General features: G+C 44.1%; 1 protein-coding gene and 1 long non-coding RNA gene across 2 annotated transcripts; both read left to right on the top strand.

Annotated features, from left to right (window-relative positions):
- Window positions 1-8,005: 8,005 nt before the first annotated feature.
- On the top strand, window positions 8,006-16,576 carry SAYSD1 (SAYSVFN motif domain containing 1). Its single transcript, XM_008151950.3, has 2 exons — window positions 8,006-8,317; window positions 15,982-16,576. Exons 1-2 carry the CDS (start codon window positions 8,111-8,113, stop codon window positions 16,324-16,326), a joined length of 552 nt encoding a protein of 183 aa, XP_008150172.2. The 5' UTR covers window positions 8,006-8,110; the 3' UTR covers window positions 16,327-16,576.
- A 7,040-nt stretch (window positions 16,577-23,616) lies between these two features.
- LOC129150618 (uncharacterized) lies at window positions 23,617-27,480 on the top strand. The gene is made up of 2 exons (XR_008557338.1): window positions 23,617-24,209; window positions 26,715-27,480. It is a non-coding gene; the product is annotated as an uncharacterized LOC129150618 (long non-coding RNA).
- Window positions 27,481-27,711: the final 231 nt, after the last annotated feature.

The following is a 27,711-nucleotide window of genomic DNA, read 5'->3' as shown; positions in this document are numbered from 1 at the left end:
GAGGCTACTAAGAATCCTACAAGACACTGGACAACCCCCACAACAATTATCTGTCGCAAAATGTCTAAAGTCCCAAGGCTGAGAAACCCTGCTATAGACACATCATTATCCAGGTTGCTCCCCTCTGGACTTTCTATGAGTTGTCATATATAAAGCACAGTGCTCAGACTTGGCATGAGGTACCTGCAGGGATAGGGACAAAGAGAGCATGAGAGCATGGGGGTCTTCTCTCACTAGACAATGGAGATGACTGTAGCAGCTAAAGCATCCACCACATATGGCCCCTCCTCTTCAGTGTGTGGTCAGGGAAAATCTCCAAGTCCTACTGAAACAAACTGCTCTCAAGCCAATAGTTAAGAAACAAAAACAAAGCTATAAAAAATATACATGCAAATTTAGGTGGTAGCGTTTCCTCTGAACATCTCCACAATCCTTTAATCATAATAAATTGACTCAAATTCCTTTTTTTTTTTAACCCTAACAACATTCTTTCAAATTTTCACTTGAAAATATGATAAATTGCCTTTTATATACTTTCATGCAGGCCATTTCTGAAAACATCAGACAGACAGGCCAATGTTGATCTATTTCTTAGCATTTTTTTTAAAAAGGATGTGTTGTCCAGCTATGGATTCATTTAACTGTAGCTTACATTTATTTATTTCATGTAAGAAAATACCAGGCCTGGATGATTTTACTACTAAGTCCTATCAAACATTAAGAAAAGTTAATTCCTATTTTAGTTAAACTGTTCTAGAAAATGGGGTAGGAGGATAGATAATCCTAAAATCAAAACCTTTCAAGGACAGTACATGAAAAGAAGAAAATTATTGGAAAATCTCATTAATGAACTTAGATGCAAAATTCCTTTAAAAAATACCAAGTTCAATATAGCTTTGAGTTTTATATTTTATAAAGTGACTGAGTTTTGGAGGAGAACTAAGATAGTGTAGGTAAATGCTGGTAGTCACCAGCTCTCACAACCACATCAAAATTATAAATAAAATACAGAACAACCATTATTCAGAACTGCCTGAAATCTGGCTGAATGGAACTCCTACATTAGAGAGGTAAAGAAGAAAGCCACATTGGGACTGGTAGGAGCTGCAGAGTCCAACAACTACGTGTGGTGTTTTTTGTAACTGGCAAAAATACCTTGGCTGTGGAGGCCTCCTGTGAGGAGCAAGGGGTCCCAGCTCCACAACAGAACCCCAGCCCAGTGTTCCAGAGCTGGGAAGAGAAAACCCCATAACTTCAGGCTGTAAAAACCAGTGGGGATTGTGGCTGAGTGACCAAGCGGCTGCTGGAGTCCCAGGCAATTTCTCTTAAAGGGCCAATGCAGAGACTTACTTGGACTCGCTCCTCTGAGCATGACTTGGAGGAATCTAGGGACATACAGAGAGGAGCTGGATTGTCTAGCATCGAGGCAAGAACTTGGGGAGGCTTTCTCACAGATAGGGGTGCTCTCAGGGTTCACTGTTCCTATGCTGAGACCTCCCCATCACAGAGCTGATTGACAACCATATCTGAGTCTCCATCAATCTGGCCCACACTGTTCACTCCACCCTGGTGATTCCCTGAGACCCCACCCCATCTAATTTGCAGCCCCACTCAAGCTATTTGCAGTGGCTTTTCCATATGAATGGTCTGTCCTGGCTTAGGCTTCAGATTTTCCTAAAATCTCTCAAACAAGCAGCAACTGGCATCAGCATGCCCCATATCTCTCAATAAGAGGCCGAAGACCTGGCATTAGCAGCAGCCTGCCTTGCTTCACAGGTTGGCCTCTCCTGGATACTTTCAAACCCAACACAAGTAGCAGCCAGCTGCAGATTACTCTGTAGCCCCTGTTGGGTGGCCCCAGGCAGTGGCTGACTCTGCACCTCCCCAAAGGCCAAAGCTAGTACACCTGGTGAATAGCTTCAGATCACACCACATTAAAGTTCTATACATCCATGGGCGACACTCTCAAGGGGCAGATTCAGTGAGCACCAAAGCCCCACTGAAGCAACTCCTCCTCCATTGGGGTGTCTCTTGCACAGCAGCTCTTCCACTGTAGTCGCAGCTGGTCTTCACAGCTAATTGGCCAAGAGATCAATTCCTACCAGTGATGCCAACAGCAATCAAGGCTCAACTACAACAAGACAGTGCACACAGCCCACACAGTGGCACACCTAGCTCAGGTGACTGGGGTGGCTAAGGCACTGGGCTCTACAAGACACCTACTATATAAGGCCACTCAACCAATTCCAGGAAACATAGCAGCTCTACCTAATACATAGAAACAAACACAGGGAAGCAGCCAAATTGTGGAGACAAAGAAACATGTCACAAATGAAAGAACATAAGAAATCTCCAGAAAAAGAACTAAATAGAACTAAATGAAATGGAAGCAAGCAAACCCCTGGATACAGAGTTCAAAACAATGGTTATAAGGATGCTCAAGGATCTTAATGAGAGCTTCAAGAGACTTAGTGAGAATTTCAAGAACCTTGGTGAGAACATCAAAGACATGAAAAAGGACCAGTCAGAAATTAATCATACACTCACTGAAATAAAGAATAATTTACAGTAGAGAACAAGATGCTGAGAATCAAAATCAGCAATTTGAAATATAAGGAAGCAAAAAGAGCACCAAAACAAAGAAACAAACAAAAAACAATCCGAAGAGCATAAAGAAGAAAGAATCCAAAAATATGAAGATAGTGCAAGGAGCCTCTGGGACAACTTCAAGCACACCAACCAAAAGGAGAAGAGATAGCAAGATATTGAAAACCTATTTAAAGAAATAATGACAGAAAACTTCCTCTACCTGGTGAAAGAAATAAACTTATAAGTCCAAGAAGCACAGACAGTCCCAAACAAGAGGAACCCAAAGAAGCCTGCACCAAGACCCATCATAATTGAAATGTCAAGGTTTAAAGACAAAGAGAGAATCTTAAAAGCAGCAAGAGAAAAGTAGTTAGTTACCTACAAGGGAGCGCCCATACAACTGTCAGTTGATTTCTCAAGAAACTTTGCAGGCAGAAAGGAGTGGCAAGAAATATTCCAAGTGATGAATAGCGAAGACCTACAACCAAGATTACTCTATCCAGCAAAGTTAACATTTAGAATTGGAGGTCAGATACAGAGTTTCACAGACAAGAAAAAGCGAAAGGAGTTCATTACCACCAAACTAGTATTACATGAAATGTTGAAGGTATTCTTTAAGAAGAGGAAGAAGGAGGAGGAGAAGGAGGGAGAAGGAGAAGAAGGGGAAAAATATGAACAATAAAATGGCAATAAATTCATATCTATCAACAATTGAATCTAAAAAACAAAATAAACAAACAAGGAATCTAATGAACAAAATAAACTGATGAATAAAACAGAACCAGAGGCCTGGAAACATGGAACAGACTGATGAACCTCAGAGTGAAGGGGGAAGGGGGGTGCTGGAAGAGATAAACCAAAGAACTTATATGCATATACTGTATGCTTTACCTATGGACACAGACGATAAGATGGTGAAGGCCTGGGGTGGGGCAGGAACTGGGTGGAGGAAGGCAATGGAGATAAAAAGGAGGGACATCTATAATACTCTCAACAATAAAGATTAAAAAGAAATAAAGTCACTGAGTTTTGTTTATTCCAAGAATGTAGGGTAGTTTAATAGAAAATCTATTAAAGTTACTCGCTGTATTAATAGATTGAAGGGGTGGGAAGTACTCAGGAATGGACCATAGGCACACAAAGAAACATTCTTTTTTTTGAGTAGTGACTATGTATTGGTTACCCTTTTCTGTGTAACCAAAAAAACCTACAAAATTTCTGTGATATAAAATTAGCATTTATTTTTCATACATTTTTGGGTAAGCTGGGGTCAGCTATTTTAGGTTGGGCTCAGCTGGGCAGCTCAGCGTTAAACTGCAGGTAAGCAGGTCAGCTGGGTGACTATATCCATGTGACTCATTATTCTTGGACCAGGTGGCTAGCTGATGCAAGTTCATCTCATGGCAGTGCAAAGTATTCAGAGGGTGCCCCCAACAGGACAAACACACTTCATGCCCCTGCTTGCATAACATCGGCCATCATCCCATTGGCCAAAGCAACCTGAAAGGTGCAGTTCAAATAGGGTCCTACCCAGTGTGGCTCAGTGGTTAAAGCATCAGCCTGCAGACTAAAGGGTCTCAGGTTCGAGTCTGGTCAAGGTCACGTACCTTGGTTGCAGGCTGAAACCCCAGGCCTGGTCATGTCGCATGGGGAAAGCAATCAATCAAGCAATGTGTCTCTCTCAGGAAGAGTAAAAAATTGAGGCCAAAGACTGAATATCACAGGGCATATAGGTATTTTAGTACTTACAACTTACAAATATGACATACACGTATACACATAATTGGTTATGTACAAAATATTTCATAATAAAAATTAAATTTACACATTATAAGTACACTCTGAGACCCTGCTTATTTACTAGTCTCATAACCTTAACCAAAAAGGAAATGAAGTTAGTTCAGTTGGAGTTGTTCTTTCATGATCTTCTCTACTTTTTTTCCATTCTTTCAGCCTCTTCCAAAGAGAATTTAAAGAAGTTTACAAAGCATCAAGAAAAAATAAATTTACAATAAATCAGAGAATGAAGCAAAGGGGAAATAAAGTTTACCAGAGCAAGATGGGAGCTGGGATGACAACCGCATTTGGCTGGATAGTCCCTCTTTGCTCTTCTTGACTCTCCCCACACCCTTCTCCTCCTGCTCTCTGCTCCTTCGAGGGCTCTCTTGTCTCCAGCTTCCCCTATAGCTACAGGTCTTGCTGGGTTCTGATGATTACTCATCTGCTAAGTCCTCTTTCTGCTTAAGGCCTAGAGGCTGGTAACACTTCCTGTGAACCATCCCTCGTTAGCTTCCTTAATCCTTACATACGTTTGTAACTTAACTCCTTCATGAAATTCTCTTTAGGTAACCCTTTTAAAGATGCCATGCTTCCTGTCAGGGACCCTGATTGCAATAGCCCACAAATCCTATGCCTTAAGTCTAATGCCTGCTCGGAGACCATAAACACAGCTCCAAGGTCTCAGTGTGATTATCCAGCGGGAAACACAATCAATGAGAGACTCTAATCCTTCAAGAGAAGCAGCTCTACTGCCTCTCTGTGCCCACTTCTTCTCTCTCCAGGGTAAGATGGCCCAGCTTTGGCAGCAGTCTCTGCCCTGACTATCCTGTCTGGATGCTCCACAGGAGGGCTGAAGGACAGAGCCATCACACATGCTGTGACCTGGGATGCTGCCATGGTGGAACCTGGCACCTGGTAGATGCCAGTAAAATCCTAGGTGATGCCTGGCTCATCTTCCTTGGCTTTCCTTCCATCACACCGTATTTTTTAATCCTCACCTGAGGACATTTTTCCATTGATTTTTAGGGAGAGTGGAAGAGAGAGGGAAAGACAGAGAGAAACATTGATGTGAGAGAAACACATCGATTGGTTGCCTCCTGCACAAGCCCCGACCAGGGCCCAGGCCAGGGAGTAGCCTGCAACCAAGGTACGTGCCCTTGACCAGAATTGAACCCAGGACCCTATGGCAGGCCAATGCTCTATCCATTGAGCCAAACTGCCTAGGGCTCCATCACTTTTTAAAACAAATCTACACAAGTTGTGTTTTCTATGATACCTGTCTGTGACTTCCTGGAGTTGGGGGTCCCCTTACCCCCTTTACCTGATAAACTTTCCTTTTTGTACCAACAGATCTGGGCCCAAGACACTGAAAGGGGATTTCTAGAATAAATGTATAAACTGAACAAAACAAAGGAAGAGAAAGAGAGAGAGAGAGAGCAAAGCAGACCTACTCCTGACACCAAGATGGGCAAGAAATTTTCTGTGATTGCTCAATGAGAGGTGATCATAGTATAATGACCATTCTTTTCTGTCTTACAAACTATCTCTAATTATTCAGGGCTCAGTCCTAAAATATCATCTCTGCTATCCACACTCACTCTCTAGTTATCTCATCTAGTCTCACAGCTTTAAATAACATATATATGCTGATGACTCCCAATATGTATCTCCTGTCCTGACTTTTTCCTGAATTTTAGTTTTTACTATCCAATTGCCTACATTGGATGTCCAATAGGCATCTCAAACTCTTGGCATGTCCAAAATAAAACTATCCATGTTTATTCCATAATCCTCTCTTCTTTATCTTAACTCATTTCAGGAGAGGGGGGGGGGGTCTCAGCATCAATCATTTGATTTTTTAGGATGTGAGTGGGGAGGGGGTGTGGCAAAAATCTGTCATCCCTTCCTCCACCCCCTTTTTCCTAAAAATCCATCATCCTTGATTCATTTTCCTCACACTCCACATTCAACCCATCTGCACATTATGCTGGTTCAAATCTTCAAAATATATTCAGAATTGGACAATTCTCACCACTTCTATCACTACCACTCTAGCCCCAAGAGTCAGTCTCTCTTATACTACTGTATTTTCCCTCCTACATTTGCACTATTCCATGGTTCCACCTCCAGCAGCCAGTGCAAGTCTTTAAAAATGTCAGACCTGGCTAGTGTGGCTTAGTTGGTTGGAGTGTCATCCCGTACACCAAAAGGTGGCTGGTTCAAATCCCGGTCAGGGCGGATGTGGGGAGGCAGCCAATTGATGTTTCTCTCCCACATCGATGTTTCTTTCTCTCCTTTCTTCTATCTGAAATCAATTATAAAAGAAAGCCATTATTATGTCATCTCCTGCTCAGAATCCTCTAGTCATTTACTGTCACACTCCAAATGCACCACAAAGTGTCTATCATGGCCTACAAGGTCTCACATGACCTGGCCCCTGATACCTGTGCATCTGTATTTTCTACCATTCTGTCCCTCCTTCCCTCTCCTCCAGCTGTACTGGCTTCCCTGATGTTTTGTGAGCAGGTCAAGCACACTCCTTGAGGTCGCAGGATCTTTGCACTTGCTGTTTCTCTGACTAAAACACGCTTCTCCAGATATCTGAATGTGTCACTCATTTCATTTAGAGCTCCGCTCCAACGGCAACTCCTCAACGAAGTCTTTTCTGGTCATTGGCTCCAAACAGCGCCACCATGCCTGTTCCTGACTTTACTCTTCTTCATAGCACTGATCAGTACTGGCACTGCATTAAATGTAAATATGCATTTGGTTGTGTGTCTTTCCACTCAGAATGTAATCACTAAGAAAACATGATTGCTTTTATTCACTCCAGCATCTCCAGCGCCAAATACCTGGCATTTGTTTAATGAACAAAAGAATCCATTCTAGTTTTGACTCAAACTCAGCAAGATCCAAAAAATATCTGAGTCTCAATTATGTGAGTGGCACTTAACTAGATGCTTAGAGCTTTAGAAATAGTATACCTGACCTGAATTGTGAACTTCTGGGTGAGTAGTGATTGGGAGAGGGCACAGGGGGCCCTCAGGGGGCCGGAACCGTTCTTTATGCGTAATTACAAACTTATTGAGCCATACACTTACAGATTTGTGAATTTTATTTTAAGCTGCACCCCAATAAGTTTTCAAGTTTCTGACCTATCTAGATGCACCCACGGGTGCATGGTGGCAAGAGCAATGATAGAGGTCTGCAGAGCCTGCTAATCTTCCGTAAGCAGCGAGAAAGCACCCTCCAAGTACTGACTGGCATACTCGTTAAAAGGAAAAGGGGAGGCTGTATCCTGTTCCCAGAGATCATGGACCTTCTTCAGTGCCCTGGGACCACCTTTCTCAATCTGGCCCCTGCTACGGGAAGCTTCGCCTGCTGGGGAGCAGATCCCTGAGGTGAGATGGAGCACATGGGAGCCGCCTCCCCCTCCCCACCCCCCGCCCCAGGAGCCTGGGGCTAGAGAGAGGAAGGATGGAGCAGTCCTTAAGCTTTAGATTCTTCACCATTGTGCCCGAGGAGGTGGACACCGCATCCACGTGCGTTTGGAGGGGCATGTGCACAGACGGCCCACGGAACGTCACAAAGCCGGCGCACGCTGGAACCCGGCGCCCAGTGCGCACGCTCAGCACACAGCCGCGCTACGCAGGCGCACTGCGGCCTGGCGCGGGGCTGCGCGGAGCGCCGGTTCCCAGCGGGAGGGCGCGCTCCCGGGCTCCCAGGAAGCGAAGCGCGCGCCATGGAACAGCGGTTAGCCGAGTTCCGAGAGGCCCGGAAACGGGCCGGGCTGGCGGCCGAACCCAGCACTTCCAGGCAGAGCGCACAAACCTCGGGAGAGAAGGCGGAAGCAACTGCCACTCCAAAGTCAGCCCCAGGCTGGCTCAAACGATTCCTGGTGTGGAAACGGAGGCCCGCGAGTGCCCCGGCCCAGCCCAGCCTCGCTCAGGTGAGAGGAGGGAGGCCTCGCCGGGGACCTGGCTTCGGGGCCGCTGTCGTGGCTCCTCTGGAAACTCTGGCTGAGGCTCCGCCCCTTCCACCACGTGGTGGCTTTCAGGCCCCGCCCCCGTGAGGAGCAGGCTCGGGGTGGAGGAGCGGCCCCGCCCACACACCCTGGCCCACAGGCCACGCCTCCTCTGGTTTCTCCGGGGCCTTCGCTGGAGGGGGCGGGGCTTCAGGCGCCTCCCACCTGCTCCTGGGCTGGGCCTCGGCCTCTGTCACCCCAGTGATAAGTGGATTTGACCATTTCTTTCCTGCAGCTCCTCATTCCAGGTGGGAAGCGACGGTCTAGGACAGCGATTTTCAACCTTTTTCACCTCATGGCGCACAATTACTAAAATTCTGTGGTACACCAAAAAACATGTTTTTGCCGATCTGACAAAAAGTGTAATTTTGATTCATTCACAACAGATGGGCTGTTGTTGTGTTGACTGTTGCCATTTTTTAAATTTTGCAATCTAAGGGGAAAGAGGTCAGTGCCCCTAAGTAGTCAGGTATTGTATTGAAAAAAATTCTTGCTGTCCCCCACCTCCCATCCTCCCTGTTGAAAATCGCTGGCCTGGGGTCCTGGAAGAAAATTCCTCTGCCCTTGAGTTACTAACAACGAGTTGAGTTATCTTGTGACACCCTGTGGCTCTCAGAAACCTCTCCACAACCGTGTTGAGCCACAGCCCTCTGCTAGTGGAGGGTGAAAGGTATAATCAGATGCCGATTAAAAAGTGGCAGTAATTAAGGTTTCGTTTGGACCACATGCAGCCAGTAACCCACGTTTGAATACAAAACTTGCAAAAGTGTGGTGGCTGTAACTGCCAGAGGCGGCACGCGCTTGTGCGCCGCTGTAGAACCAGACTGGCAAAGAGTTCAATACGGAATGTTGAAGGTGAAAACAGTATTTAGATTAGTGTGATAGCGTTCTCCCCCTTTAATCCTTTTGGTAGCTCTTGTTTTGCAGATGAACTTATTCACATCTCTATCTTTCTTTAGTTTTCTCTCATGAGTAAAGTGGCCAGGTGAGTTGCACATGAGATTGGAGTATCTAAGGGGGAATACTAGTACAGGACAAAACATCAAAGGAAAATCAGTGCTTTGAGACCATCTGTGACATGGCCTTTGTACCTCAGATGTATATTAAGAGCCAAAAATTCCTTTTGAAATTTAAAATGTTCTGGAGCAGAAGTGTACCTTACTCCCTTAATTTTTTGTTATATTAAGTTCATTTATTATTGCACAATATCTGGTTAGTTTTTTTTGTTTTTTTCAATCTGGTTAGATTTTTTTTCAATCCTCATCCGAGGATATTTTCCCATTGATTTTTAGAGAGAATGGAAATGAGAGGGAAAGACAGAGAAATATCAATGTGAGAAAAACACATTGATTGGTTGCCTCCTGCTTGAGCCCCGACCAAGGCCTGAGCCAGGGAGGAGCCTGCAACCGAAGTTCGTGCCCCTCGCTGGAATTGAACCGGGACCCTTCAGTCTGCAGGCCGATGCTCTATCCACTAAGCCAAACCAGCTAGGGCCACAACATCTGGTTTTAGGGAATTTTTTAAGAAACCATGAATTGTTCCTTAAGTTTGATATGTCCTCCATGACAGGCCGGGTTCTGACTCCCAGAAAATGTGCTATAGGGTTCAAACAGTCTATTTCCTTGCATGCAGTTTGTCTCAGGGTAACTTTATTGTCAATTAGAACTCCCTGAGCACAATTACTTAAGATTTTAGAATCCACTTCCCCTACCCTTTTTTCTTCCTGCAGTTAAAAAGCAATGTCTAATCCACACAATGAGTTTCTGACTGTATGTCTCATTATCAAAGGAATATGAGATCATTGAGTTGGACTCAGAGAATCTGAACTTGGAGAAAGCTTCTACTGTTAAAAACCCAAAAGCTGGTGGCCTGACAGCAGAAAGAGAGGAAACGCTGGACCTGCAGTTGGTTCTTATTAATCAAGCTGTTTCTGTCCTAAGCTCATTTTCATGCATTCCCTTATCATTCCTGGAGTTGCTCTGGTGTGACAATTCTCATTAAATTTTCTTTCTAATTTATAATCCATCTCTGCCTAATTCTGGTGGCACACAGTGGCATGTCAGATATCTTAAGCCTTCTATTTGTAATTTTCTGTAGTCATTGATAAGGAAGCGCCCACATCCTCCTTCCCCCACTCTCAGATGTCTTTCTTTCTGTGACAAGCTTCTGCCACAATAGGGCAAAAATGCTTGTAACTTTTTTTTTAAATCCTGTAGAAACCCCCTGCCTCTCTCCCAGGCATATCCCCCACCAGCCACAGGCCACTATCTAGTCCCAGGGTCTACTGCCCACACCTGGCTTGCAACTCCTCACCTCCAACCCTTGGCTCAGGTTGGCCCACTGCTCAAATGTGCTTTTTCTTTGGAGTCACCTGGCTAAGCACAGTCTTTGCATCAGCCCCTCCAATCCAGGAGTCACCTTTTTGTTTCTTCCTTTCCCTCACCACCACTCAGCAAAATCCTATCCTGTGCCCACTGTGTTCCAGCTACTGTCCTAAATCTGAGGGGACACTGTGAAAACGACACACAAAACGCTCTCACAGAACCAGCTTTTGGAGAGGAGACAATAAAAGAAGAGAATGGTGAAAGGGGAATCAGGAACAGACACTGTGGTAGTGAATTGGGGTGAGGGGTGCAGAGTGCTACTTTAAATTGGATAGGCAGGCAGGACCTCACCCAGGAGGTGACATTTCATAAGGGGCCACTCTTGCAGAAACCTGGGGACAAGGCCAAGGCCACATGTGACGTTTTGCTGAGGTTTATAGGAGCAAGGGAGCCAGCCAGGTGATGTGAGGGGACGGGCATTCGTCTCAGAGGGAGATACTAGTACAAGTGCAGAGGCCCTGAGGTGGGGAGCAGCTTGGTATCTGGGGAATGGAAGTATCTTCCCTAAACCGTGCCTATATGTGCGGTGAGACCACAAACCCTCCCACTTCCACACAACAGAAGGTGCCCTGGAACTGAAACAAAGGCCAAGTGAGGCTGAGGATGTCCCATGTCCCTCCTCTCCTTTCTTTGTCCCTTGGCCAGTTCATTTACTAGTAATCTTCCCCATCTTCTTCTAGCTCTTGACCCTCCCCTTTACCATCTCCCACAAAGGCTCCTAAGTAAGTAACAAGGGCTTTGGAGGGAGAGCATTCTCAGATCCTAGACCAGCCTCATCTCTGCCTATCACCAGGTGTGTGACTTGAGGGGAGTTACTTAACATCTCAGTGATCCCTTATCAGTAAATTGGGAATAACAGTGCTTGCCTGGATTACAGGAGATCAGGCATTTTGAAGGCACTCAATAAATAAATGATGGTGCAAGCATTATTTTTATATTCCCTCAATAATAAAATAAATTTAGTTTGCTGTGAATTTCAAGTCATACACATTCAAAATGTATTCTATATCCATCAGTCCATCATTTCTCTCTGACATCTGGGTCACCACCTTAATCTCTGCCTGGTCCTCTCTTACTGGGCCTCCTGCTACTAACAATTTCCCTATTCTACCCTTGAAGCCCATTCTCTACCTGGCAGGCAGAGTAGTCTGAAATATAAATTGATTATATTAGTTCCCACTAAGATCTGCAGGGATTTCCCTATTGTGCACACTGTCAAATCCGAAAGTGACCTTTATCCTCACTAATAAAATGGTAATATGCAAATTAACCATCACTCTGCTACATAAGCCACGCCCACCAGCCAAGCCACACCCACCAGCCAATCAGGGCGAGTATGCAAATTAACCCCATCCAAGATGGCTACAGCCACAGAGAGCAAGGTTTCCCAGGTAACAGAGCAAGCCAAGCTTTCCATAGCCGTTGCAGGCCTAAGCCTCCACTCAAGCTACAAAGTTTCAATTATAGAAGGTAAACAAATTCAAACAAATGGCAACAGAATGGAGCTTGAGAGAGCAGGCCAGGGTTGCCACTGGCAACAGGGGAAGCAAAGCTTTCCGCACACCCTGGCCAGGCTCACCCGCTTAAGGCTACAAAGTTTCAATTGTAGAAGGTAAACAAATTCAAACAAATGGCGGCAGAATGGAGCTTGAGAGAACAGGCCAGGGTTGCCGGCGGCAACAGCGGAAGCAAAGCTTTCCGCACACCCTGGCCGGGCTCACCCGCTTAAGGCTACAAAGTTTCAATTGTAGAAGGTGAATTAACTGCCACAGAAATGGCTGCCGCCCCAGAGGGAGCAGCAGGCTTGGCTCCGCTTCAGGCTACGAAGTTTCAATTGTAGAAGGAAAATAAATTCCAGATACCAGGGCCTCCTCTTGGGTTGCCAGGGGGCGTGACTGGCCTGCAAACCACCACAGGCCCCTCGCTCAGGCCGCCCCACGCCCCAAGGGAATCCCACCCTGATCCGGGACACCCTTCAGGACAAACCAGCTGGCCTCCACCCATGCACTAGGCCTCTATCCTATCTAATAAAAGAGTAATATACAGATTGATCATCACTGCAACACACAATATAGCCGCCTCCATGTGGTCAAAGATCCTGCCCCCATGTGGACACAAGATGGCCACCACAAGATGGCCAGCAGGAGAGGGCAGTTGGGAGGCACCCGGCCTGCAAGGGAGGGCAGTTGTGAGGGACCAGGCCTGCAAGGGAGGGCAGTTGAGAGGGACCAGGCTTGCAAGGGAGGGCAGTTGGAGGTGATCAACCCTGCAGGAGAGGGCAGTTAGGGGTGACCAGGCTGGCAGAGGAGGGAAGTTGGGGACAAACAGGCTGGCAGAGGAGCAGTTAAGCATCAACCAGGCTGGCAGCGGAGTGGTTAGGGGGTGATCAGGCTGGCAGGCAGAAGCGGTTAGGGGCAATCAGGAAGGCAGGCAGGCAAGCAGTTGGGAGCCAGCAGTCCTGGATTGTGCGAGGGATGTCCGACTGCCCGTTTAGGCCCGATCCCACCAGGATCGGGCCTAAACGGGCAGTCGGACATCCCTCCAGGAGTCCCAGATTGGAGAGGGTACAGGCTGGGCTGAGGGACAATCCCCCGCCGTGCACGAATTTCGTGCACCGGGCTTCTAGTCTATTTAATAAATGTCTGTTGGAGTGGGGTGTTAGCTGATGATATGTTAAGGGCCTTTACTGAAAAGGTAATTACAATATTGATGCTAAAAAAAGAAGGTTCTAACAAAATAGAATATCTGAAGCAATATAAATCAGATGATCTGTATTTTTTTTTCAATCCTCACCTGAGGACATGTTCTTATTGATTTTAGAGAGAAAGGAAGAGAGAGAGAGAGAGAGAGAGAGGAGAGAGAAACTTCTTTTGGCTGCCTCTTGCACGTGCCCCAACCAGGACCAAACCCACAACTCAGGTATGTGCCTACCAGTGACCTTTCATTGTACAGGATGATGCTCCAATCAACTGAGCCACCTGGCCAGGGCGACCTGTATATTTTATTGAAACCAAATATAGTTTGTGGTCCCTTTTAAAATGAAGTGAAGAAAAAAAAAAAAAAGAACATCCTAAAAATAAAATGAAGTGAAGTGAAGAAGAGGAGATATAACTGAAGAAATGAACTAAAAGTTCTTCTGTGGATTGAGAACTTATGTGTGGGTGCTGTGTTTGGCTCTGGAGACAACAAGGATGGTAAATGGCAGTCTTGTGTCTTCATGGTAACAATCTGGGGATACAGGTGACCTATATTAAAAGAGCGACACTTGACGCCTGGCCAGGTGGCTCAGTTAGGTGGAGCGTCGTCCCCTACACCCAAAAGGTTACGGGTTTGATCCCCAGTCAGGGCGAGTATGGGAAGCAAGCAATTGATGTTTCTCTCCCACATCGATGTTTCTCTCTATCTCTTTCTCTCTTTTCCCCTCTCTCTAAAATCATATCCTCAGGTAAGGTTAAAAAAAGAGAGACACTTCAGTAAGTATTATTTTACCTCAGGTTTGTTATTTTTTTGAGACAATTTCTTTTTTAATAGACATCTGTATATTATTGTATTGTTTGTTCACCACCCCAAGTCAAGTCTTCTTCTATCACCAGTTACCCCCCCTTTACCCTCTCCCCTCCCCCACCGCCCTTTCCCTCAGTTAAATCACCATACTGTTGCCTGTGTCGATGAGTTTTTTTTCTTTGCTCATTCCCTTCACCTTTCCCACCCAGCCCCTGACAGCTGTCAGTCTGTTCTCTGTATCTGTGAGTCTGTTTCTATTTTGTTTGTGAGTTTAACTTACTAAAATAAATAAATAAAAGAGACACTAGCTGAATAGTTTGGTGCTCAGTGAGAAAGAGCCAGTCAGTGTTCGGGAGGCTGAGGGCACCCTTCTCGGTGGTGGAGAAGGCCAAGGCATGCACAGCACACCAGTCATGCCTGCCTGGAAGGAGGCAAGCAGCCGGGGAAGGAGAGGGACAGAGGCGATTCCAGGCCAGACAGGCAATGGCCTCGGTAGTGAGACCAGTTGAACTGGAGTAGAGGGTTCATTTATACAGTTTCAGATTGTGCTGTGCAGGAAATTTTTTAGAACATTTTTCAAATGGTAAGTCATGACCCTTTAGTGAGTGGTGATATCAATTTAGAGAAATCTAGTCCTCTGTTAAAATAAAATAAAAAATAGAATAGAAAATGACAGCTTTATATGATGTGAAGATATTTGTTGATTTGTGAAACTTTTTTCTATTTCATATACATACACATACACACACACATACACATACACATACACATACATATACATATACATATACATATACATATACATATACATGCATGCTGGGTCACAGTATAAAATGTATCTTTTATTCTAGGTCAAACCCAAAGAGGTTTGGAAAAAATACTGGAGTAGAGACCCAGCTCCCTAAAATGGCCTAAGTCCCTGGGTCTCCCGTTAGCACCAGCACAGCGGCCTGTGTATTGGCATTTCTATCTGTTGAATAAATGGACGGCCTTGGATTGCAGCCCAAAGAGTTTAAATTTTAACCTCTAGGCAATAAAAATTTGTTGAAGGCTTGTGAACAGGAGGTTGATGGGTGTTTTAGGAGATTCATTTAGCAACTGTATGTACACAGGATGGCGTGGGGAGGAGAGAGATAGGAGGCGAGAGTCCACTTAGGAGGCACTGCCTGGGCCTGGGGGTGTGTGGGATGGTCACGGGATGGCAAGGTTGTAGCTGTAACAGCAATTTTTATTTTTTAATATGTAGAGGGAGTTTTCTTCCCTGTTTCTGGTGTAGTCCTCATTTTAGAATCATGTCACTCAAAATTTTAGCTCATCTAATCAAATCAACGAACATCGATTCTGTGTGAAACATACGTGTGGCTATTGCATTACCAATTACTGGGGAGCTTCTGTGTGGGGCACACATTAGCTCTTGTTAGCAGCAGACTCGTCTGAGGAAGTGCCTCCCGCAAAGGGAACCCATCTGAGTGCTGTAGGGTTTTCATCGGGTCATCTTACTAAGTGCCGACCGGTTTTGGTCCAGTCGGAGCAGGGCACAAGAGCTCTTTGGGAGATGATTGTTTTAGAGAGCAGGGCAAGGAAATAGAAATCAATGAGCCAGAAGCCTTCCGGGGACAATGAGAGCTGCCTCTCCAGATTGGCTTTCATCCTCTCAGCCTCATTACCCTTTATTTCCACCTTTGCTTGTTTGTGTCCTAGGAAGCCGCTCAGCCTGGGAGCAGGACGCCACAGCCCCCACGGAGGACAGCCGTTCCCCCACCGTTGCCTCGGGACCAGTCCTTCCTGACCAGCATCACCTTCTTGAAGGTTCTTCTCTGGTTGATCCTGCTGGGACTGTTTGTGGAACTGGAATTTGGCCTGGTTTATTTTGTCCTGTCCTTGTTCTACTGGATGTATGTCGGGACACGAGGTCCCGGGGAGAAGAAGGAGGGAGAGAAAAGCGCCTACTCTGTGTTCAACCCGGGCTGCGAAGCCATCCAGGGCACCCTGACTGCAGAGCAATTAGAGCGCGAGTTACAGCTTAGACCCCTGGAGGGGAGATAGGAGCAGCTCTGCTGTCACTGGCTAGCCTCCTGCACGTCTTGGCCCTCCTAGCCCTTGGCCGTGGACTTGAGGGTTTGTTCAGGTGCCCCAGACTAAGGACAGCTTGCAGGTTAGTCCTGTGACCACGCAATTCTACCTGTTTTCCCTGATATGCTGCAGTTTTATTTTTGAACTTCTCTTTGGTTTGGGTGAAATTCCCTGAAAGATACTCACTGTGTATCTGATGCAATTATAAAAATTACATACTGGAGAGGAGACCTGTTTGTGTCCTGATTTTGAGAGAGATGGTTCTAGAGCACTACAGAGGCACTGGGGAGCTGACTGTGAAAATAGCCAGCTGTTGGTTGTGATGGTCAGTCCATGGGACTGTACACTAAAAGTAAATGTTCTTTGTAAGTCTTTTCATAGTTACAGCATTTTTTTTCCTGAAAAGTTTAAGTTGAAAGTTTTTTTCTTTCTGTTTTGTTTTGCTTTTTCGGTCATTAATAGTATTGCAAAAAATATATATATATTTACAACAGCTCCTTTTTAGAGATAGATCCCATTGCCCATCTCCATCCTCCACTCTCCTCATTGATCCTGCCCCAACTCAGTGAAGGAAGACGAGAGAAGACAAAGTCCTAGATGACATGTGAGGAGGGATTTCACCAAGTCAATAAGGGCAGATTTGATAAATAGTTATTAATGATGAAGTCAGCCGGAAAAAATTCTCCAGTGTGTACAGAGGGGAGCCCTGGAAGCGGAACCCAGACTCGCTGGCTGCGTGGTGGCTTCCTGTTTAGAGTAAGCAGTGCCTCTGCCCGGGGGCCTCTGGTGAGAAACTGTAAATAGTGGTAATAGGTTTGCTTTCAGTGTTCCTTCTCCTTCCGGTACAGAGTTTGAGTTTGGGTTCATTTAAATTGAGCAAAGAAAACCATTAAAAACTTCTTAATGGATCATACTGAGGAGTAAGAGGACTCTAGTTTTAAAGCAATAGTGTTTTCCAAACTTAAGATTTTAAGCAATCAGTGATTCCTCAGCAGGTTTCCCACTTCAGAATCCAGTTATTAATTCTGATACTATGAAAGTAATTTTAATACCTATGAGATGCTATTAAGTAATGGAGGTCTTACTATTAATTTTTTTCATTTTTTCCTGATTTATTTATTACAGCAAAATCTCAGCTCAATTTAAAGTTAGCTTTTGTTCATTGAATGCCAGCACTCTGATAGGTGCTTGAGATATGATAATGAGAAAAGCAGATATACCCCAGTTCACCGAGCATACAGTCTGGTCAGGAGTGGAGTGGTGGATAAAATAAGCGTTTCCAGTAATAGAGAGAGATAAGTTTTAGTTATAGAAGGAGTACAGAGGAGATGTTCTCAGTTATCACATTTTGTGGCCATCTAACCCCAGGGGTTTCAGCCATTGCTGAAAACTCTGCTATGCATTGCTCCCCTTGACAGCCCTTTGCTGATTGGGAGTTTGGCTGTCCCTCAGCGTCAGCCCATTGAGCAGAAAGTCCCTTTAGCTCATAAAGAAGTCTTTTCTTTCATGAATTCTGTCTGAAGTGGATCTGTAGAGAGTATGGGAAACAGAATCCCTACCAAACATGTAAGTTTTCATTATATTAAGATGCATGATTTTGTCTTCTGATTTATTTTATTAAGGCTTTCTTCATTTCCCTGATATGTTTAAAATATATTTTTATTGATTTCAAAGAGGAAGGGAGAGGTAGGGAGGGATAGAAACATCAATGATGAGAGGAAATCATTGATTGGCTGCCTCCTGCACACCCACGACTAGGGATTGATCCCACAACCCAGGCAGGTGCCCTGACCAGGAATCGAACCACAACCTCCTGGTTCATAGGTTGATGCACAACCACTGAGCCATGCCAGCCGGGCATTTTCCTGGTATTTTACTTGGGATTTTTCATTTTATAAAAGCTAAATGCAAGGAAGAAATATTTTTTAAAAAATAAGTTTTTACTGATTTTTAGAGAGAGAGAGAGAGAGAGAAAGAGGGGAGAGGGAGAGAGAGAAACATTGATTGATGCTCAACCAACTGAGCCACATGAGCCCAGGGTAGAATAAATATCTTTGATCAATAAGCATTGTTCCAGGAAAGAATTAATTTGCATTTTAAGACTATAATTCTGACTTTCCCCTAAAACAAGGTGCCTGTAACTCTCAGTTAGGAACATGGGATTCAATTACTAATCCCAGCAAGGTAGAGACTTCTCATAAGTATAGAAGAGAACAGCTTATTCGTAGACCACTAGCGCTCTTTGAAAGTGTCGCTGTTTTTCTCAAGAGGCGGAGCCTAGGTTGCCCGAAGCCCCTCTTTCTTAGGATTTTCTGGGAACTCTTTGTCATCTCTCCTTGCTCATTTCTTCTCAAAGGTTGCATAATGCCAGGATTAACTTCTAGGAAAAATGGGGTGTGAACCAATTAAATGCTTGGCGGGGAAGAGAGGCAGGGACTATATGTATTTGCCATTCTTATCAGACCATTAAGCTTTAGGTGCGATCTTCATTTCCAGAATTTAGAAAGGCCTGTTGCTCTCAAAATTTCCACGCGGGGCCTGACCATTAGCCCAGCAAGCAGCCTCCATTAAAAGGCTTCTCTGTCATCAGGAAACGTGAACTTCAGAGCTGCGTGTACTCCCCACAAGAGCTGTGTGCAGGGGTGAAGTCGTTTCTGTCCGAATCTTACAAGTAAATTGGCTTTTGCTCGTCTTCACATTGCCCCATCTTGCCTATTCACAGGAGCTATTAAGTGAGCTTCTGCTTGGAGGGCTGGAAGAGACCCCAAAATGCCATCAAATGTCCCCCCGGCCTTGGGCAGGGCTGCATTTATTCCTTGACTAAATTTGCCCCGCCTAGTGATTCCTGAAGGAGAATCCAGACACAAGACTCAGTCTCTTCCAGGCAGTTCTTCACCCAAACAACTTGAGCTGCCCCCCTAATCGCCACCCCAGGATATTCTTATTCTAATCTCAGTGGACGCTGAGGGTCCTCCAGACTGTGAGCCATCTCTCAGTCCCCTCCGTTCTTCAGGCTAAGCCATCCCAGTCATGCCTCTGGGACAAGCACTTTGAACTGAGGGCTCCAGGTCTGGGTGGGATGAATGACCGTTGTGAAAAAGCCCACGTTTTACCAGTGATGGCTTAGGCATTTATATTTTGTGCTATGAGGATTGTGCTTTGAGGCTGGGTGATCTGTACATTAAGAGTAAGCTCACAAGCTGTACAAAAAAAAAAGAAGGAAGTTACACAGTTGATAGAGCCAGCGATCCTCGGTTGGACAGAAGAAGGTAAAATCCTAACTGTGTGTTTTTGTTTCCTGCCACTCACACTGTTAACCTATTTACCAGCAAGTATCTGTAGGCTCCCTGGGCTTGCTGCCGGGGGCACTTAATGAGCCTCTGCCGTTGAGTCCACTGTGAGAGCCGGGATGCGGGTGGGGCTGGGATGCATGGAGCATCCTGCCACCAGGGGGTTGCAGAGAGCTGCCGCTGTGCGTCAGTGGGTCTCTTCCACATTGTAATGTGGAAAACCCACTCTGCTTTTTCAGATGGTCTTTTCACTTTAAGATTCAGAGGAAAGGGCTCATCAGAGGTCCTGGGAGAGGCACAGAGAGCTGCCATAGTGATTGGCACACACATTTTTAAGTAAAACAACAGCCCTTCTAGATTTAGCAGTCGAGGGGGTTAGCCCTGTGCTTGTCCATATCTGAGCTCTGTAGTGGGGAAAGGCTAGGAGCTTACACAGCCGGCAGAGAAACTTGATCCCTAAGCCAAGAGAGTAACATTTGAACTGTATGCTTTGGTTTCTGTCATACTTTTATTTCACCACAGTGGAGCACTGGGTTAGATGAAGACTTGAATCTCACTCTCCAAAAGCTGAGAGAGAAGGCAAGGTCAGTACACAGAGGACCACACTGTAAGGCATGTAACATGGTATTGGTGTTTAAAAAAGTATATGGTGTGTGGGGGCCAGTCATCAGATCTCAAGTCTATACTACATAGGATTGCCACTTTTGTATAAAAAACGCTGAGTTCCCTTAAGTGATGGATGAATGTTTTGCAAAGTGTGGACTATGGACACTTACATGGGAATCTCCTGTGGTAATGTTAAAATGCAGATTTCAGGGCCCCACCCAGACCCACTGACTCCGAATGTCTAGGGATAGGGCCCCGAGAATCTGCATTTTAGCAACCTCCCTGGGATAATCACTAGCTTACTAAAGGTTTAGAGCCACTGACATAAGTCATAAATATTAACTAGGAAGAAAACAATATATATTAGATCCAAGCCAAGAAAGATGGCTGTGTATTTTATCTTATTATTCTTTTATAAATATGTTTTTATTGATTTCAGAAGGGAAGGGAAAGGGATAGAGAGACAGAAATATCAATGATGAGAAACATCGATGGGCTGCGATCAAGACTCAACTACTGGGCTACACCAGCCAAGCTGGATGTGTATTTTAAATGGAAGTAACAAATTTTTCTATTTTTCAAACTGTTCATTCAGAACATCATAGCTACATAAATGGCTTTAAAATGATGAGGAACTCACTCCAAAGGCTGTATGGCTATTAAAGGTGCTTTATTTTTGAAGTTTTCTTTAAATACAATTACAAAAAGGAAACACATGTTTATTTTAGAATATCTTGGAATTATGAAAAAGAATAAAGTATTTTAATTTTGTATTTATGTGCATATATTTGAGAATTCAAAAAGTTAATAACAGTGACGAAGCTCCCTCCCACTGCCATGCTTGCTCTTTCTCAAGCCCACAAATGATAACATACTCTATACACTATTCTGCCCTTTGCTTTCTATTTTCTTTGTTATGTTTTTGGGTTTTATTTCCATGCACGAAGTTTTTATGGGAGAGTGACATGATCCAGTTTTCATGGTTAAAAGGCCACCTGGGCTATCATATGGAGAGCAGATGCTCTGTGTCATTCATCTGCCCTTCCATCCATCCACCACCTGTCACCTGTCCATCCATCCATATGGGTCATCTGATTTATGAAAATATTTACATATTTTTATTCAGCCATCTTTTAAGATTTTATTAACAGTATTGCCATTATGGCAAAATTATTGGCTTATGAAGTATATTTATACATCCTACCTTTTTTGTTCAAGTGGAATGTTTTAATTTGGGGAAACCAATTATATTAATGATCATGATAATTAAAAACCAAGTCAGAATATCCTAAAAGTCAACACAACAAAAATTACAAACGTTTTAGTAAAAGAACTAAATAAAACCTGTAACCATTTGTTTCCAGAACAAATACGCTTATGCATTCATCAATTTAACTGTTTTGGACAGCACTTTACAGAACAACCTTTTTCTGAATTTATTCTTTAACCAATGAAAGAATTACAATCCATAAACATGACCAAATGAGGCATAACAATAAACTAACTAGCACCTGTTTTTTCAACTTATATGAATCTATCAGATCTTTCCCCATCTATTTACCTATCTGTCAGTCTTCAGCCATTTATCTGCTTGGGATCTGGTTCATTATTATTTTTTAAAAATTCTATCTAATGTACTTTATTCAAATTTCAGGTGTTTGATAGTCTCTACAGCAAAATCGAACTTTTTTTTTCTTTCTGGTTCAGTATCCCATCCTGGGTCATGACTTCCAATGAAGAGAATCAAAGCCTAACGGTATCTACTGTGGGCTTTGACAGAGCACCTAATCTTTGCCAGGCCTGGTGCTGAGCAGGAGAGAGCATGCAGTCGAGGTCCCTTTTCTCATGGAGTTCACAGTCAAATGGGGAAGGCGGTCCCAAAGCAGTTACAATACTGTGTGGTAAGCACTATGAGAACATGATGTCTAAACAAGAACCAGAGCATAGAAAAGGGATATGGGGTCAGGGAGGACTTCCTGGAGGGAGTGATGTCCTGATTTCGAAGGAGCATCATCCCCTAGGGAAGAAGGCAAGGACAAGGAGGTAGATTTCAGACACAGGAAATCAACCTGGTAAAAAGGTGGTAATCATGATGGAGGCTAGCATGCTTGTGAAAGTGATGCATTCTAAGGATTTCTATTATTCCTTCCCACTAGTTTATATATATATATCATATATGAAAAATTTTTATTTTAATATATTAATATCATACCAGCTTTTGCCTTTTCATGAATTTTCTTACTAATTATAATGATTTTCAAGTTGATTCTCCTGGATTTTCCGCATAGATAATTATTTTCCTTTCAAATAATATAAAATTTAGCCCCCCTTTTTCTAATTCTTCCTTTTCTGATTCTATAATTGGGACCCCTCCTTACTTTTTGTTTGCATTTGCCAAGTATGTTTCTGTCCAATCTTAGATTTTCAGCCAGAGTAATTTTTATTAGGTAGATTGCTTGTAGAGAACGGTTGGATTTTCCTTTATAATTTATTCTGAGAATATTTTTCTTTGAATAGGTGAGTGTAGCTCATTTATATTTATTGAAGTCTTGTTTATCTCATCACATTTTATGTTAGTTTTCTGTTTATATTGCCTTTTTTTTCCTTTTTTACCATAATGGTCTCTGTTCTTTCATTTTTTGTTTTGTTTCTTTTGATAATTAGGAGAACAAATTTCTGTTCCAAAGTTCTTTTTTAACTTTAAAATATTTTATCATTCATATTTTAGGCAGTATATATTAATATCTTGTGCAAAAGTGAATATCATAAGTTTGTATTTCCACCCTCTCCCTGCTTCTCTCTATTCCTTGGCACTCACTTCTATTAACCGATTGACTTATTGACTTTATATTTTTCAATTTAATTTCAACTTATTACTTGATTTATTAGCCTTACATTACATACTTTTACTTGTGGCTATGAAAGATGAGGAAGTCAACGTACCTACACTGCTTTATACCTCCTATCCCTTTTCCTTTCCTTTATTATATATTAAGGTTTATAACATCTACATTCTGGTTTTTAATCATAATTTCTATTTGTTTTAGTCTTAGTCATACTATAATTGATTTTTTTACTTAATGATAAACTATGAATATATTCTCGTGTGATTCTTCTACAATATTGATTTTGATAGCTGCATATTTCTTTTTTAAAACATGTGTTTTTTAATTGATTTCAGAGGGAGGAAGGGAGAGGGAGAGAGAGTTAGAAAATCAATGATGAGAGAGAATCATTGATCAGCTGCCTCCTGTATGCCCCCTACTGGGGATCGAGCCTGAAACCCAGGCATGTGCCCTGACTGGGAATTGAACTGTGACCTCCTGGTTCATGGGTCATCGCTCGAACACTGACCCACACTGTTGGAGAGTGGGAATTTTTGAGCACTACTGAGGCCGTGGACTATGCCCCAGATAGAGTTGTCAGTGCTGACACCAGGCCAGGCCTTGAGATATGGTCTCATGGCCCCTTCCCAGCACGTAGCCTTCTTTCACAGAACACTGTCAGCTTTCTGAAGAACAGGATGACCCTTTGAATAACATGGTCGTCATTGGCATGATCCTGACGTTGCTTGGGAAAAACTGTTTTGTCTTGGGTTACTTGTTCTGCAAAAACCGGATGTGGTTAATGGGCTTAAAAGCGGTCCTACACAAAGGGTCGCTGCTGCTCTCTGGTCTCCAGGCGTGGAGAATGGCAGAGCAGTCGCCGGGTCGCCCGGCCACCCAGCTAATAAAGGCCCCCAACCTGTGCTCAAACCCTGCTTCGGGACCCACAACCTCTGCTCTGTGTTCAGAGTATATTGTGGGACCGGGCATGCCTGTACCAATAAACCCTTTGCTTTTTGCATAAGAGGCGACTCTTGGTGCTTTGTAAGTGCGGCCAGCGTTCCGGGCGTTACATTTGGAGGTTCCACCGAGATTTGCTGCAGCCGCCTTCAGGCTCCAACAGACGCTTCTTGGGGTAAGTAACGGCACCTCTCGGATAGCGATAGCTTGTCCTTATTTTCTGTTTGCTGTTTAGTTTGAGGGTTAAGGCTGGCAAATCTGTTTGGTCTGGTGGCTGTCGGGGAGGGGCGTGAGTCTCCCCCGACTGCGGCTGACAGACGTGTCGAGAGGTCGCAAGCCACATCCCCGGGGGACGCCCTGGTGGAATCTGGGGAGGCCCAGGGATGCCTGGAATCCTCCCATCTGGGAAGGCCTAGGGGTGCCTAGAACCCTCCCATCTGTTAGAGTCTGACTCTGAAATTCTGTTGCCAGCCAAGTCAATTGGTGCTGTAAGACCTTTTGGATTTTTGTCTGAGCGTGTTGTGTTTGTCCTTGTCTTTTGTTCAATGTTTACTGTCATTTGTATAATTAAGGTTAAGATCCTCTGGGACCTTGGAGTAAAGAAGGAAAATCTGGGAGGGAGAACAGTTGTTCCTTAAGTATAAAAAGCCTGGTTATACAGAATCTCAGAAAGCTTGTCTTGTTTCCCCTGCTAAGGACAGAGTAAATGGTTAATGCAGAAAAGGGGGAGAGCAGGGAGAGATAGGTTTTTGTTGATTTTGCTGGGTACAACCAGCTCTGCTGGCGTCCTTGGTTTCTTGCTTATCTGAACTCTGCTGGCAAAACACAGTGGATCTTCCTCTGCCCGTTTTCTTCTCTTTAACCTTCCAATGCACATGAAGACTGAGCCTGGCAGGGAGGGGTTACTGGGTACTTCTTGGGCGGTGTTGGAATATTCAGCAAAGGAACTTTAAGATGTAATATCTTTAATGTTTAAGTTTTAAAAATCTCTGTCTCTCAAAAAGAAATATTTTTAACTACTCTTGGTTTTATCAATGAAGGTCTAGTTATATTTTCTTGAAAAAGTACATTTAAAGTGTGGTCATAAGTATAATTCTAAGAAATTCTGGCTGTTTAGTTTTTAGGATTCATTAAAGGATTGAAGTTTCAAAGAATAAGGAATACTGAGTAGAAGGTCTGAGGCATGGTTATGCATTTTTAAAGGACATAGAAAGAAGGTTTAAAGGCTAATTTAGAAGTGTCTGTTTCAATAGAAGGTTGTGTAGGTGTAAGAAGGAGAAGAGATATGTTGTAAAGAAATCAAATAATACAGACCAGTAAGCCAGGAAGAGTAAATAATTTGCATTCTGCCTCCCTAAACAGAGGATTAATAGCTTATGGCAAAGTACTTAGGGAGGGACTGATAAAAGAAATCTAACAGTTACTGTTTGTTATAATACATTCAGAAAATATTACTTTGAAAAGTCCGTAAAAAGGACTGGCAAGGAAAATTCTATCTTAAAGCAGGTCAGTATATTTTTCTCCTTATACAATTCCTCCGAAATTTGGCAATACTTAATAAATCATGGCAATACATTTCTTTGCATAAATTCAATAAGACCGGTTTCCAATAGTAGTTTTATTAATCAGAAACTTAGACTGGATTATCATGTTTTAAAGAGCCCTGCCTGAACTCTGAAGACTTGAAGCCAATAAGAGTGCCATGGAGAAAGCCTGGTATCCTGCTTGGTAGCCCTGAAAATAGCTGGTGCTGGAGCATCAGGCCCAAACCCTACCATCACTGGCGGTTGGTCAGAGCAGAAGGGGAGCAATAAGGGTGCCTCTGCATCCCTGCGGAACCCCCACGCACTCTGAGCCTCGACGAGTAGGAGGGCTGCTGAGATGGGCCTTAAAACCTAGGGCGTGGGCCCGGGTAGAGCCACTGCAGGTGAGGAATTCACCTAACTCAGCAGGTACTACAGGCAGGCCTGATGGCAGCTGGATGGCTTGGATTCCTGGCCCTATGGGGCACATTAAGATTCAATCATGAAATTCCGGCAAAGGTAGTCAGTTACCATTCTTGTTATGTTTATGCAAACAATCAGGCCAAATTAAATACAACAGATAAATTAATCTTGATTTGGCTCTTTTGATAAACATGGGGGTAATTTTGAGGAGAAAAATTCTATTTCAATAGAAGTTATTAAAACTGAAGGGTTTTCTTTCCCTTCCACCAGACCATTTGTTACAGTTTGTCTCCGCCAGGTCACAAGCCCACCTCCTTCTGTGCCCAGGCCTCATTGTCCCTCTGACAGACAGCAAGGATCTCTTGGCTCTGAGAGAAACTTCTGACCCGCCTCAGCAGGAAGTAGCTAGAAGAGCCTAACGACGTCCATTTTCCCTAAAAGAATTCAGAGCCAGGATCCTTGAGGTAATATATTAGGCAGTTAGGCAGATATGAGCAGAGCAAGGACAATGGGCCAACTACCAGATGTAATTAAGTCTTTCCATCTCTACCTATGTGAGACAAGGGGACTCCCCAGAAGTAAGAGGGAACGAGGCTGCAGATGAAGCAGCCCGGGAGGCTGCCCCAAAACCAGTGGGGCCTCTACAGATTCTAGTGACTCTTCCAAACCCTGACCTACCCATCTCACCAGCTTACACAGAAACCCAATAAATCCATAACCAGTCTTTGCTCAAGTTCTTACAGGCTTTACAGTCTACCCAGAAAGCAGTCCAGAAGCATGTATACCAACTTCTGATCCGGTCCATCCTTCCACCCTGGTGACTCTGACTGACTCCTACCTGGAAAGGACCACCCCCACAGCAGTCAAGGTCGACGGGATCCCGACGTGGCTTCATCACATCCAGCTTAATTCTATCAAGCTTATAGTCCTCATGGGTCAATATAACTCCCTCACCAACAATGACCCAAAAGAGTCAATGATTTGACTCATGTACATAAAACCAGTGGGGAATGTTGGAGAGTGGGAATTTTTGAGCACTACTGAGGCCGTGGACTATGCCCCAGATAGAGTTGTCAGTGCTGACACCAGGCCAGGCCTTGAGATATGGTCTCATGGCCCCTTCCCAGCACGTAGCCTTCTTTCACAGAACACTGTCAGCTTTCTGAAGAACAGGATGACCCTGTGAATAACATGGTCGTCATTGGCATGATCCTGACGTTGCTTGGGAAAAACTGTTTTGTCTTGGGTTACTTGTTCTGCAAAAACCGGATGTGGTTAATGTGCTTAAAAGCGGTCCTACACAAAGGGTCGCTGCTGCTCTCTGGTCTCCAGGCGTGGAGAATGGCAGAGCAGTCGCCGGGTCGCCCGGCCACCCAGCTAATAAAGGCCCCCAACCTGTGCTCAAACCCTGCTTCGGGACCCACAACCTCTGCTCTGTGTTCAGAGTATATTGTGGGACCGGGCATGCCTGTACCAATAAACCCTTTGCTTTTTGCATAAGAGGCGACTCTTGGTGCTTTGTAAGTGCGGCCAGCGTTCCGGGCGTTACAACACCAGCTGGACTTCATAATATTTGTATATCAATATGTGTACCATTATTTACTTAGCCAGTGCCCTATTATTAAACATTTATATTGTATTGAATGTTCACTAGTATGAATAGTATAAACCAGGCTAGCCTCTTTGAAACTTAAAGTTATATTTCTAACTCCTGGAGAGTGGTGTCAGACT

The sequence above is a fragment of the Eptesicus fuscus genome, chromosome 10, assembly GCF_027574615.1.
Source record: "Eptesicus fuscus isolate TK198812 chromosome 10, DD_ASM_mEF_20220401, whole genome shotgun sequence".
NCBI classification, from domain to species: Eukaryota; Metazoa; Chordata; class Mammalia; order Chiroptera; family Vespertilionidae; genus Eptesicus; species Eptesicus fuscus.
The sequence above is the reverse complement of the archived record's forward strand: the minus strand, read 5'-3'. Positions and strand labels throughout refer to the sequence as shown.

What these genes read in the sequence shown, in the direction of transcription:
- SAYSD1 (XM_008151950.3), top strand. Translation starts at nt 8,111, where the DNA reads ATGGAACAGCGGTTAGCCGAGTTCCGAGAGGCCCGGAAACGGGCCGGG. An exon ending in CCCAGCCCAGCCTCGCTCAG is followed by an intron (nt 8,318 to 15,981) that starts GTGAGAGGAGGG and finishes TTTGTGTCCTAG; the next exon opens with GAAGCCGCTCAGCCTGGGAG.